The sequence below is a fragment of the Mytilus californianus genome, unplaced genomic scaffold (assembly GCF_021869535.1).
Source record: "Mytilus californianus isolate M0D057914Y unplaced genomic scaffold, xbMytCali1.0.p SCAF_13, whole genome shotgun sequence".
NCBI lineage: Eukaryota > Metazoa > Mollusca > Bivalvia > Mytilida > Mytilidae > Mytilus > Mytilus californianus.
In genome coordinates, this window is record NW_026262615.1 from 22,889,154 (window position 1) to 22,904,026 (window position 14,873).

At 31.7% G+C, this 14,873-nt stretch overlaps 1 protein-coding gene across 1 annotated transcript in view; it reads left to right on the forward strand.

Annotated features, from left to right (window-relative positions):
• Positions 1–14,873, forward strand: part of LOC127723900 (uncharacterized) — a 196,600-nt gene that overhangs the window by 123,307 nt on the left and 58,420 nt on the right. Inside the window, exons 49-58 of the mRNA XM_052230616.1 lie at positions 880–1,116; positions 1,628–1,744; positions 4,323–4,409; positions 4,804–4,957; positions 5,968–6,104; positions 6,950–7,060; positions 8,065–8,385; positions 10,173–10,298; positions 11,583–11,734; positions 12,639–12,852. Coding sequence (XP_052086576.1) covers positions 880–1,116; positions 1,628–1,744; positions 4,323–4,409; positions 4,804–4,957; positions 5,968–6,104; positions 6,950–7,060; positions 8,065–8,385; positions 10,173–10,298; positions 11,583–11,734; positions 12,639–12,852 — 1,656 coding nt within the window. The remainder of the gene's footprint in view (positions 1–879; positions 1,117–1,627; positions 1,745–4,322; positions 4,410–4,803; positions 4,958–5,967; positions 6,105–6,949; positions 7,061–8,064; positions 8,386–10,172; positions 10,299–11,582; positions 11,735–12,638; positions 12,853–14,873) is intronic.

Genomic DNA, 14,873 nt, shown 5'->3' on the forward strand with positions numbered 1-14,873 from the left:
TGTATGTCACACACTATCTCTAGTATATGCTTGGATAAAATTTCTACAAAATTCTCTGGTTTGTCATTTCAGAGTTATGGGATTTTATTTAAAGTTTTATTTAAGGCCATTACTTGTAGGTTGCAAACAGCCACTGCTGTGATTCATCCTTTTTATCCTTTTTATTTTAATGATGTTAATTATAGCACAGTTGAAGTTCCAATTTGAACTCTATTGTCCATCATTTTCTGCTTTTAAGTGATATTCTACCTTAAATGTGCAGACAAATTATAAACTATTTAAGCATTCATATTAATTATTTCAATACTGTAGATTTAGAATTTTTATGCCCCTGCCGTAGGCACGGGGGCATTAAGTCTTACCCTTGACCGTCCATCTTTCCGTCCGTCCATCCATCCCATTTTTGTTTGTTTGAAGCTTGAACGGGGGCATTCGTGTCCTCCGACACATTCTTCTTTTACTTCATGTCTTTATTATTGTGATTGGTGAAAAATTGACAAAAAATGGGAGATTAACTATTGTGTTTTCTGGAAATACAAATAATGATATTAAAAAAAAAGCATGTTTTTATTTAGCAAAACCTATCCTGTTTCAATTTTGACAATAGATAAAAACATCCTTACATTTCTTAATTTACAGTAAAACCTTAAACTGACTTATATCTTTCAGATGGATGTCTCAACCATAACACATACATATGTTCTGGTGAATTTACAGTAAAACCTTATATCTTTCAGATGGATGTCTCACCCATAACACATTCATATGTTCTAGTGAATTTACTGTAAAACTTTCTTTCAGATGGATGTCTCACCCATAATACATACATATGTTCTAGTGAATTTACAGTAAAACCTTATACTGATTTATATCTTTCAGATGGATGTCTCATCCATAACACATACATATGCTCTAGTGAATTTGGAATGAACTTTACATCATACCCAAATGTTTTTGGTCAGAAGGATCACTTTGAAGCATTAAATCAATGGTACACTTGGGCTTATTACCCCTACGATTCCTGTAGTATGGTGTACTCACACACAATGTGTGCTTTATTATTTCCAACCTGTCAGAATGGTACAACTCAACAGATATGTCGACAAAGTTGCCTAGGTATGTATTAAAACTAACAAATGTTACAACCAATATCCTCCATGTGTTAACTAGCAAACTTATACACGAGGGTCTGGAGGGAGTTTATAAAATAGAGAATAATTACCGAAAAATGCAGAATAACTGGTAAAAAATGAAGAATAGAGAAAAATAAGCCCAAAATAAATAAAGAATAGAGAAATGAAGGACCCCCAATCCAGACCCTCATACATGGATTGTTATTTATTGAAATCAATAATACACATATACATTTAGAATTTGTTTAACAAAAACTTCGTTTGATTTTTGGAACATTCAAATATAAAACAAAAGATGAATTTTTTGTAGGGTTCTTGTATCAACTAAATTTTCAAACAGTTACAGACTTTGCATAGAGATTTTCTCAACCCCAAAAAATAGCTAACAGATGTATTGAAATTTATTTGCGATTTTTTATCTGACGTAGCTCAGATGCAAATTGATATTATTTTTTGTTTGTTATTTGAATGAATGTTTTATTGACTATTTTTAGATGCCTTCCACATCTTACATTTTGGAGTGTGTAGTCACCACCAGATATCGAACAATTACAATCTGGTTTACTACTGTAATCTGTTACAGGACGATGATGATTGTATAAAGTTACCAGGTGTGTTACCCCATTGGTTTATAATATGGTTATGTTGTACTGTTATACCACTGTCCCAGCTTAGGGTGAAGGTTGATCGCTTACAATTATGTTTAACTCCGCCACATTCTTTAAGTGCCTGTCTCAAGTTAGGAGCCTGTAGTTCAGTGGTTGTTAGTGGTTCATGCCTGTCATATTTATTTTTTGTAAATTATTTTTATGTTATAAATTAGGCTTTTAGTTTTCTTGTTCTCTTCTTTTACCTTTTTAAAGTGCGGGTCCTTTGGTAGAAGACTATATATATAGCACTGATTTTTCAAATTGTTAAAGGCTGTATAGATGCCTATTATTGCTTACATCCACTTCATTTGAACTCTAATGGATAGTTATCTCATTGGCAATCATTCCACATCTCCTTATTTATAGATATATATTATATACTTAGTATTAAATACAGATAAATTGTATATGTAATACAATCATTGGCAAGCGTGCTGTATCAGCCACCCGTGATGATATCGATATCAGCACGGTTGCAAAGGCTTTATCACACATTTAATCTGTATGACGTCACGTCATCGATTGCAGTCACTGTTGCAAAGGCTTTATCAAACCCCTAATCTGTATGACGTCATGTCAAACCTATAATCTGTATGACGTCATTTCAAACCTCCTTATCTGTATGACGTCATGTCACATAAATAAATTTCTCTAATTCTTCGTCAATTTATTCCTTTCTGCACCCATTGTATAAAAAAAATTTAATCAACGTGTGGTTCATTTGATCTCAGTTCTTCATTGGTTAAAATCCGATTATGACGTCGAATTTTCTTGCTTTCCTCTGAATTTCCTATTGTGACGGCATGAAAAAAGGCGACCATGCCTGATGACGTCACATAGAAAGAACACATCTTTTTGCAGATCATTCGAAAAGAAGGAATAAATTTGCCTGCGTATTGTTTGAAAATCATTAGAGAAACAGATTCCACCACCAAATCTCGTGTAATACGATATTTATCCACTCTCGACAGTTAAATTTTACATATTTAAAACGCTCGGCGAGCCTCGCGTTTTAAATTTGAAAATTTAACTGTCTCGAGTGGATAAATATCGTATCACACTCGATGCAGTGGTATAATCTATATATCTACATGAGGTATATGTATATAATAAAGTGTATATGATATGGCTTTTTCAATATCACACACCGTATCAACCCTCAACCAATATAAACCCTCGAGCAGAGCTCTTGGGATTATATTGGTGTCTCGGGTTGATACGGATGTGATATTGAAAAAGCCATATGATATTCTCTATATAGTACTGTGGATTGATATTCATTGGTACACATTTTCGTGGATTGAGATAAACTTGTATTTTCATGGATATTCGATTTCATGGTTTTGCTAAAGTCTGCATACTTATCAATAGATGTTTATGTAATTTTTTTAACATTCCAATTCATTGTTTCCCATATCCATGACAATCATTATCCAATGAAAAATAATGAATTCACAGTAGTCGAACTTGCCATAAAGGTCACATCTATTAAGAAAAACATGTTTGATAACGTCAGTCTCTTCTTATCACGCTGTAGTAATACCTATGCATTTTAACCTCAATCAATAGGTCACATCTCTTTGATAAAAGGTCAGTTTTCTTTTATCCTTATTTAGAAAGACCTGTATATTCAGGTTTAACTATATGAAACAATGTTTGACCATTTTTGGAATGTCCTTGACATCAAAGTTTGATTAATGAGATTTGAAAGTCCTAATCTCATTTACGCCATGTTTGTAATCCTGTTCTTTCAAAAAATTTTCAAAAATATTTTACTTTCATCAAAATTTGTTTCCAGTAGACAACTAACTTTGAATATCTGTGATCAGTTTCACAGACGATCTTACATCTAAAGTTGATTGTAAGTATACTGAATTATTCATGACTTAGGATCAACCTAAGTCGTCAAATTTTTGTGAAACTGATCACATATTTTTATATTACACATAGTAAATGACTGACAGGCTCTACTTTTTTTCAACCAGCAATTTCATCTCTGACACTTTGATGGATAAATTGTGGAAGCATTTTTTCACCTGATTCTTGTGTCAGATATAAAAAGGGAAATATAGTATGATTGCCAATGAGACGGCTACCCATAAAGCCAAACGGACAAAGATGAGAAGGATAATATTAATAGAGGTCATTGCACGGCATTCAACAATGATCAAAGCTCATGTCATATACAGGTAGTAATTAAACTAATTAAGTTATAAAAGGCCCAGAGGTCTCAGTCATAAAACTTCACTCAGAAAACACCAAATCTAGCATTTAGATTTTCTTTAATTCTAAGTCTGAGTACAATTATCGTACTCAACATTTTTATGACGACAAGGCCTGGTATGATAGTTTGGATTTTATGTATGTGGTTTTAGATATTCTACTTTTTTTAGATATGCAAAATTAAAATGTTTAAAAGAAAATATCTAGTTCTCAAATGTTAAGAGTAAATTTTTATTACAATATTAATGCAGAAATCGAATTCTTGAATATTTTTTATTAAAATTTTGATTTGAGTGTAATATTGATTTTATTTCAGACTATGTAGGAAATAGTAGTACAGTATCTAGTCAATCAACAACTAATTCAACTAGTACAACACCTAGAACTACTACCTTTGGAACAAGTAAGTATTGACAATATCATTTGTATATTTATATGATTACGATCTTGTTTTTGTAGATAACATGTAAGTGTAAGAAAATACAATGATATGTTAGCATCTAAAATTTAAGTAATGTTTGTCACAAAATTAGTTTCCGTTCTCTAATTTTAGTTTGCCTCAACCAAATGTTATGAAATTTATACACAATATATGCTTATTACCCATAAAACGCAGATCAAGTCTGAATTTGGGTGGCGTCACTTTTACAGTTCTCTAGCTATGTCCCTTTATAATGTTATATGCAAGCGGAGGCATCATCTATGTCCCATTGACACATTCTCCATTTATTATTGTATAATGGGGACAAATACATTTATAATGATGTATTGATTCCAATTTTGTTTGTTTTTTATAGCAAAGATATCCCATATGGATATACTACCAATAACTAATATGACTTCCGGTATTCAAGGGATCGTGGAAATTGTTATCAACGGACAGTTTGGTTATGTGTACTGTTATGAGACAACATACTGTCCATCTCTAGTCTGTCAGTATCTAGGATATTCGTAAGTCCAATAGGCCACTTCAGTTATTGCAGCCATATTGAATAAAGGACAGAATTTTTGCATATAGGTGGAAATAGTAAGAAAGTATAGAAAAACCTATGCATGTTTCTAAGCAATTGTTCTATTTCAATGATGTTTCCCCATGTTTTTCAAAGCACTTTCACCTCCATTATGAAAATCTGCCCCCTGTTCAATATGGCTGCAATAATTGGTAAAGGGCCTATTATCCAATATCATTTAACGACTTTATATATTGTTACAATTAATTTTTTGTAAATTGTTATTGTGAACCAAATGAAAGTTTTCCACAGAGTCATCTATTGGTCAATCTATTTAAACTTTTGTCACTTCTGTTGTCCCATTGAGTAAATACAATAGCTATTGGACTGTGTAGTTTATTCACTGGGACCATTAAATTTCTTCTAAGAGAAATCCATCACTCATTGATTAATTTACCTGAGTAAAAAAATGATTTTCTAAAAGATGGGAATAAATGTTTTTACTCACAAAACTGCAAAGTAAGCTATTTGTATTACCTTAACATATGAAGAACACGTTACAAAGGGGTTTCAGAGGAAAGAAAAATTAAGAAATAAAATCCTCAGTAAAGTTTCAAATTTCTTAACTCCTTTTAATAGACCTCAGAATTCATTAAATCAACTGATTTTTAGTTTGTTCTCATTTTGTGTTGTTATACTACTGTCCCAGGTTAGGTCCTCTCGTGAGCCTGCAATTCACTGGTTGTCTTTAGTTGCTGCCTATCATATTTATTTTTTGTTTATTGTTTTGTACATGAATCAGGCCATTGGTTATATCATTTGAATAGTTTCACTATTTGTCATGTCAGGGCCTTTTATAGTTTTCTATAGCATATGTTTTTTTTTTCTTACTGTTGAAGGCAGTATTGTGACCTCTAGTTGCTTACATCTTCGTCATTTGGACTCTGATTATTGTCTCATTGACAATCCTACCACTTCTTAATTTTATGCTTAGTAGTTTTCTATTTTTAGGGCTGGATCAGTAGTAGGAAGTTATTCTGAATACGATATTCCAAAACAGCTTGTACAATGTTCATCGACGTCAAAGCATCTCTCTGACTGTACCATTTATCGAACGAGTAATTATTATATAACTGGAATAAGATGTGGTAAGTCTATAAATTGTGTTCTAAATTATTTTTGCACAAAAACATTTGAAATAAACCCTGTATACAAATTGCAGGTAAAAGAGAGGCGAAAGATACATAAGGAACATTACTCATAAGTCCAAAATAAACTGACAAAGCCATGGGTAAAGAAAGGCGAAAGATACCAAAGGAACATTACTCATTAGTCCAAAATAAACTGACAAAGCCATAGGTAAAGAAAGGCGAAAGATACCAAAGGAACATTACTCATAAGTCCAAAATAAACTGACAAAGCCATAGGTAAAGAGAGGCGAAAGATACCAAAGGGACATTACTCATAAGTCCAAAATAAACTGAAAAAGCCATGGGTAAAGAGAGGCGAAAGATACCAAAGGGACATTACTCATAAGTCCAAAATAAACTGACAAAGCCATGGGTAAAAATGAGAAAGACAAACAGACAAACAATATTACACAAAACACAACATAGAAAACTAAAGACTGAGCAACACAAACCCCACCAAAAACTGGTGGTGATCTCAGGTGCTCCGGAAGGGTACGCAGGTAAATAACCCTTACCATTTGCATTGAAGAATGACACAAACATTCAGTAATATAAATACATGACAGACCAAAACAGGCAAAGAAACCAGTACTAGGGGCTATCTTAAACTTGCAGTGAGGTGAGAGTTTTTGTTCTGTGTTGAAGACTATGACTTTGAGATGAAGAAAGGCAATAAAAGTGCTCTTCCTTTGCTTTTTGGGTGTTTTTTTGCTGTGCATGCACTGATTTTGTGTCATAGATGAATACCCATATCCTTTCTTTTCTATTAAAGAAATGTATAATTTTTTATATTGATGATTTAGTTGATGCTGTTCAGACTGGTGCAATAGACTGTAAGTTTGGTTGGAACAATCAGGGAACCTGTTCCTACACAGTCAATAATGTCGGCACTGGATGGTCACATCAAAATTATGGTATGTGTTTTTTTTTTTATATACATATGTATATGTATTGTAACACAGTCAATCCTATTCTTCACAGTTTCATATAGTTTTATATAATTACTTGCCAAAATGTAAAACTAAAAATATATTAAGGAATGAGTGAATATACATAATATTTATGTTATATGAATTTAAGGTGCAATTACAATATATAAGTAAGCCGCCTACCAAAACCAATAACAACAACAAGAAGATACTTAGGTTGTTTTATATTAGATTCAGGACCTGTGATTCATTTTGTAGGAAAACTGTAAATTCAGAAATTAATGCAGGGTTTTTATTATTGCAAACAATGTGACTGGTGAGTATTGCGATGATAAGAACTCGTATTCTGATATACAACTCATATATCTGTATGCAGATTTACAGAAAATCGCAATCATTAATCTCGCGATTATGTCCTTTCTTCAAAAATTGCAATAATTTCTGAATTTACAGTAACAGATGATATTGGGTATACAAAAGAAATGTAGTAGTCAATACACAGTCATTACCAATAGACCAGTCTATACACAACCATATGTATCCTTTCTAATGCAATAAGTCTATTCAATCAAAGTGTACTTTCCATGGGGACGTATATGCTAGGGGCATATATTGACAATTTCTATAATAGATCTGAAGCTACAATTCAAAAGCATTTTATAATCACATCAATCTCAAGTTTTTGAATATCCATTTTTCTTTTCCCATACAATAAAGTAATATTTTAGGTTAGTTCCCAGAAAATTAAGATAAATCACAAAACACTATAGAAAACTTAACAACTGAGCCAAGTGGAAACCATGTCAAAAAACGGTGGTGAATCCAGATGCTTTGGAAAAGTATGCAATTCCTGTTCCACAAATGGCACCCTTCATGTTGCTATAACAAAGATAAAAATATAAATCATAAAAAAAACTTTGTTTGGAGGGTTGGGCCAGATTTGCAAGTTGCTCAATGATAGAGAAAATAATTATCTGTTTATTTCACAGCTTTTGTCTTATATTCTTACAATGGAAATGTATCATCAAAATTAATATCCAACATGTTCACAACTCCATCTAGTGGAAGTGTATTCCTAAATTTGACAATTGAAGATCAGTCAGTACAGTTACATGTCCAACTTAAGACAGTGGATATGACCTATGACCTTGGATATACAGAACATGGAGATTTAAGTGCTTGTTTTGATTTACCGTCATCAGTACGTGGTAACTTGGTTATAACAGGAAAAACTACTTATTCTTTTTACCGATCTTATACGGTTGCATATGTTTATGAGATAAAAGTTAACCAGCAAGAAATATGTCCAAGTGAGTACTTTTCATTTATGTCATGTACTTTAGCTATTGATATTTTACTTGTCTAAAGATATAAAAGCTTTGTGTACCTTAAATACAAAGGATCATATATATCAAAGGAGTAAGTTCGGTAAGGGATATATTTGGCTCGATTATTCAGTTCAATGTTTCAAGATAAAGAATGTTTAAGTTGATGAAAAGACATGTGAGATGGTAAACAGAACTATTTTTGTCTAAGTTTTATTTTATATTGTTGATTTTCACATCCAATGTACCAGTAGGTTTAGCTGTTTTCATTCAATTATAGTGGAAAATCAAAATGCGTGCTATATGTATTTGTGACATCATGAATAGAATGGAAGTATGTAAATTTTCAACCAAGAGACATAATCCCTATTTAGTCAATGTATTAACTATGATTCATTGTGATATTGGTCAATGAATCCAAATTTGAAATTAAAGTAAGAAATAGGGGCCATTTTAGGGACTTACCGTAACTACTCCTCTGTAAAATCATTGAAATTAACATGATTCAAAAGTAAGCAAATTACAATTGATTAGGAAATCTATGAAGTTTGAAACCTAGATTTTTGTTAACTGCATTAAAATGACTTAAACATAAAATGGAGATTTAAGAAATATTGATGTGAACTGTTCTACCCCAAAACAGTACCCCTCCTATACCATACTCCCTTTTTACCTTGTATGTACTACTATATAGACCAGCTTTCTGTCATGCTTTGTGGAATAAAAAATAGATGAGACTATTAAGGCACACTGTTGCTGGCAGCAGTGGGTACAATATATCAGTTTGTGATTAGGTCAGTTTAAGGGGAACCGCTTGCATTTGTTTATTGCCATTGTTAAACAATTGACGAGATTAATGAATGTGATTTCAGAAATCCGTGCATACAAATATTGCTAAGAAAATAAGAAATGAGAGGTTTGATTTTTGTGATATCTATCATGTTGCATTTTTCTCATTAGTAAAAGTATACTGTAACAGTAAATTCTGAAATTATTGCGTGCATTTATTATTGCAAATTTTGAAGAATGGACAAAAATATGAGATTAATTATTGTGATTTTGGAAAAAGATGCATACAGACATTTGTATCGGATATCATAATGCGACTTCTTATTATTGTGATATGCATCCAGTCACAATATTCGCATTAATAAAAACCTTGCAAAAATTTCTGAATATACAGTAACACATTTCAAAAATTCTGAATCAGTTTTATATATAAAATTGAGAATGAAAATGGGGAATGTGTCAAAGAGACAACAACCTGACCAAAATTCATACAAGACTAACAAAGGCCAGAGGCTCCTTACTTGGGACAGGCGCAAAAATGCGGCAGGGTTAAACATGTTGTGTGAGATCTCAACCCTCCCCCTATACCTCTAGCCCTTATAGAATAAACAAAAACACAGCAATACGCACAGTAAAACTCAGTTTAAAAGAAGTCTGAGTCCGATGTCAGAATAGGTAACAGAAGAAACTAAGCAAAATGACAATGATACATAAATTAACAAAGGACTACTAGCAGTTACTGACATACCAGCTCTAGACCTCAATTAAACTGATTGAAAGATTATATCTTCATCATATGAAAATCAAGCACAATCCCTCCCGTTAGGGGTTTAGTATCATACCATCATAAAATATATGAGAAGATCATAACCCATATCATGCCAAAAACTGGTTTTAAATAAATGTGTTTATGTGCAAACTTACATGTATATAATATGGAAAACAAAATGTTTTTATATGCTTATATATAAATTTTTTTACAGAGCCTTTCCCCTATAGTGTATGTGAATTTGATAAAAAGTGTCCATGGGACATAGAATGCTCTACAAGAATAGCTGATCCAATACCATTCCAATGGGTTTGGACAGGTTATAACACTTCTTTGTCAGGTAATTTTTATTATTTTAGGTAATATATGGTTATATAATGTAAAAATATTTAAGACACTCTGTACCTAAGAAGCATGCAAAAAGAGATTCATTGTAAACTGATGTTAAACACTTCGAATGATGCACTGTCAATGTATCAGTGTACTTCACAACATCAATTTTATATCAAAAGTTTGAAGTTTGATATCTTTTATATGCCAATCATTGTTATGAAGCCAAATGATTACCATGATTGCCTTTTATTACTAAATCTGAAGGGATTAACATTGGAAGAAGAAAAAACTGTTCAACTGCAAATATTTTTTTGGAAACTCTGTTTGAAAGCCTACACATTTTTATTTTTGATCATATGTCTAGAATGCAAATGTGCATAAACTACCCATCATGTCTTTTACCTTTTATAGTCATAATAGATTTGAGTTATGAAATACCAAATAAAAATTATAAAAGGGAAGATAACTTCATAACCTGTAATGCATTTCTTTTAATATGGGAGATAACTACATAACCTGAAGTACATTCCATTGTAAATATGGGAGATAACTCCATAACCTGCAGTACATTTTTTTTATAGATATGGGAGATAACTTTATAACCTGCAGTACATTCTTTTATAGATATGGGAGATAACTTTATAACCTGCAGTACATTCCAATATAAATATGGGAGATAACTCGAAAACCTGTAGTACATTCCATTGTAAATATGGGAGATAACTCCATAACCTGCAGTACATTCTTTTATAAATATGGGAGATAACTTTATAACCTGCAGTACATTCCAATATTAATATGGGAGATAACTCCATAACCTTTTGTATATTTTATTTTAAATATTGTAAATATCAAGTCAATTAATTTTCAGTCGCAGTACATTTCTTTTTTGATTAAGTCAGTTTATTTCATGACCAGACAGTATGAGTAGAATAGTTATTCGTTTCATGTACACAGTTTGATAATAATAGAAAATACATGTTGTATCAAAAATAAAAATGTGTAACCTTTTTTAGGATGAATCCCATTATTTACTTACTTGCACAATCTCCTATACACTCATTTTAGTCTACTTAGTTCTGGTGCTCTGTATAATAAAAGTTAATCACAGCACAGTGTCCAGATTACTATAAACCAATTTATCTTCGATGATTCTTTATTTCATGTTTAGCCCTTTATAGGCCATTTTGCTGCAGTTTGATTTCACTGTTTTCAAATTCACTTAATCTTATTGTTTTGGGGTGTGTTTTTTTACACTATGTTGTAACAAATCCTTTTTTACTCCACGTAGATGCTGGTATATATCTAACAGCAGATGCATCATTTGGAAGACTTGGTGACAAGGCCAAATTTACATTACCACTCAATGCCACAACCAGCCATAACCTGAAAGTTAAATATAGAAATACTGGCAGCAGAAATGATAGCTCTGGATCTTTAGAGGTATTTGAGTATTAAGAGCAAGTCAAAGAAGTTTAGATGGTATTCAGTGAATTAAAAAAAAATCACTTAAAAGAATGAAGGACATTGCATAGCAATATATGAGGGTCTGAATGGGGTTTCCAGGATAGAGAATAATAGGCCAATAGTACAGATAAATGGGAATGAAAAAAAAATAGAATGTAGAAAAATAGACCTAAAAAAATAAAGAACAGAAAATAATTGTTTGTTTTAATATAAAAAATTGAGAATAATGGGCATACTTTATAAAGAATAGAGAATAATGGCTTAAAAATTAAAGGATGCATGATTGAAGGGCCCCATCCAGACTCTCATATATGCCACTACAATCAGCAAAGAAACATGAGGATCAATGGTACATGATTTGGAATATGTTATATAAATACTTTTGAGAACAAACTAATTATTAGATAATGAAATACATCCACCACCATCCCCACTCTGAGCGGTTGATTTTGAACTTTTTTGTCTAAATGAGGTAAAATGGTACTTATTTATAGGACTTCAAAATTACGTATAGATCTATTAAGGCACTTTTATTTGAAAATTTGATAAGGGGAAATTTTAGAATTTTATTCATACTAGTTTATACAATGGGAACTGTTTATAATTATTCATATGCAGTCATCAACCCAACAACACAAAACCTAAAAAAGACATCATGTTTGAAAAACACATAAAAAAAGAGATCACAGGAATTGCCAAAAATAATGCACAGTACAACATGTCACACCAACACTCAGCTCCTTTAAAAAAAGACCTATAGTCATAGACCAACAACAGGGTCCATATAGTCTGAATTGGTACATTTGATTTTCACAACATGATGTGTTAGAAAGCCTTTTTATTTAAATATATTCCAAAGATCATGTTTATTTTATTCAAGGTTAATTTGAACCACAATGGAGTAACAAAACAAATATTTATGAAAGATCATTTGGACACCTTTGGATCATGGGAATCAGCTTGTGTGCCAATGTCAAAGTTCACAGCAGGGGAGATAATCAATGCTGAACTAGAATTTGTTGCCACTAGAGGAACCTCATATTCTGATGATATAGAAGTAGATGACGTTGAACTGATAGGAAATGAATGTCCACGTAAGTTTATACTTCTAAAACGGACAAACTGATAGGAAATGAATGTCCACGTAAGTTTATTTCTAATACAGACAAACAAATAATGTAAACCAACTTATTTTCGCTTCTTTCGCGAGAAGAAAAATAATGTGAATATGTTAATCTTCGATCTACCCTTATATAATTAGAAAATGGTGAATATAAATCGTTGCAAAGTTGGCTAGAAAGGGCTAAACAAGAAATAAAGTATCTGTGAAAATTACTTTGTTTACATTAAATTGACAATAAAAATCAACCAAAAACCCGACACACATCAATAAATCAAATAAATTTAAAACACATGGAATTATTTTTCAGATAATGACTGATTTTCTGTTAAAATGAAGTCATTCTTTTTATTCTAATAGGAAAAAATTATAAATTTCGTACTTTGAAGCAGACCAGTTAAACATATTCAAAGAACAGTCATTTTGATCAGATGAAACAAAAGCTTTCTAAAAAAACAAATACATGTAGACCTTTTTTTATAATGTTATTATTTAATATCCTAGCAAGCATCACAAACAGAAATGTATATAAAAAAAATCCAAGTCCTTAAAAAAACAACTAACTTTGCAATTTTGTTTGAGACTTCACACATGTTCACCCCATGCTTTATTGGAATTAGAACATTGTTTATTGGCAAAAATAAGTTGGTTTTCAATATACTTTAATTTTGATAACATTAAAATGAGATAACAGGATAAATGAATATATTTTTAACACAGCACACTCCATCATACTCTCACTCTACCCAACATACTTGTTTTACACAAGTTTACCTCTGTTTGTCCTTCTGTCTGTCTGCCTGTAACATGTCTCTGCTGATCTTTTTCAGCACTAAGAATCAGGGCTGATATGCATATAACTATTTAAGGGGGTATACCCAACACTTTGACTAAAATAGATTTGGCTCGTTTAATTTTCATGAAAGTTTGACAAAATATTTACTTTGACCTGTTGACAAAAATATAAAAAAAATTTGAAATTTGAACCACACAATTTACAGGAATAATTTCATTGGATATGTAGCAGTTTGAAAAACACTAAATTTGATCATTGCGAAGCTTGATTTCTCTTTACTAATAGAATGTGATTAAAACGTTCAGTTGATTTTTAAATAGTTAACTCCCTTAGGTGTTCTGCACCCCCTTAATTTAAGATTTGTTTCAGACAGACTGATTTTTCTACATGTCCTATGATAGATTAGTACTATGATTGGATATTTTAACTTCAGTGGTTTTATGCATATCAGCCCAGAGCTCCTTTGGTACAATTCTTCATACTGGTTATCTATGTTATGTTACACATTTTCAGGATTCGTTTCTTTTCATGGGTACCAATATTCGCTGATTAAAGCAATCTTGCATTTTGGTGGATATTTTATTACAGGGTTTTGCCAAAGTCTGTAGTACAATCTTATAAACTTGTAGTTCGTTGAACATTTCAATTTGTGATTCAACTGTAACCACAAAATCCACGAAAATTGGTATTCCACGAATAATAATGAATCCACACATAGTATGTTACTGATCCACTTCCTGTTTGCTGCATGCAGTTATGTCTTCACATTGATACACTTACAAGAAATTTTTGTCATATTATCAGTTACAAATCATAGCTTCTTGATATTTGATACCAAGCTTAACTGTGTTATTTTTAAATATCTTCTTTCTGTTTCTGTAAGTTCAGAAATTTTTCCTTGTATTTATTATTGCGACTTTTTTTTTTTTTTTAATGATAAAAATTTGAGATTAACTATTGCAAAATACTGCATACAAACAATGCCATCAATATTTAAAATAGATCTTAGCGCTATTTGGAAATCTGCATTGCTTGACCCGCGAATCTGCGCCTCTTGAACTATTGACGTCATACATCCATCACTTTTCCATTGTGGCGTCAGATATTTTCTATTGTGACGTCAAAATTCTACGGGAACCTTTTTGATTTCCAGTAATGGCGAACAAATAGCAATAAGGTGTATTATGGGAGTTTGAGAA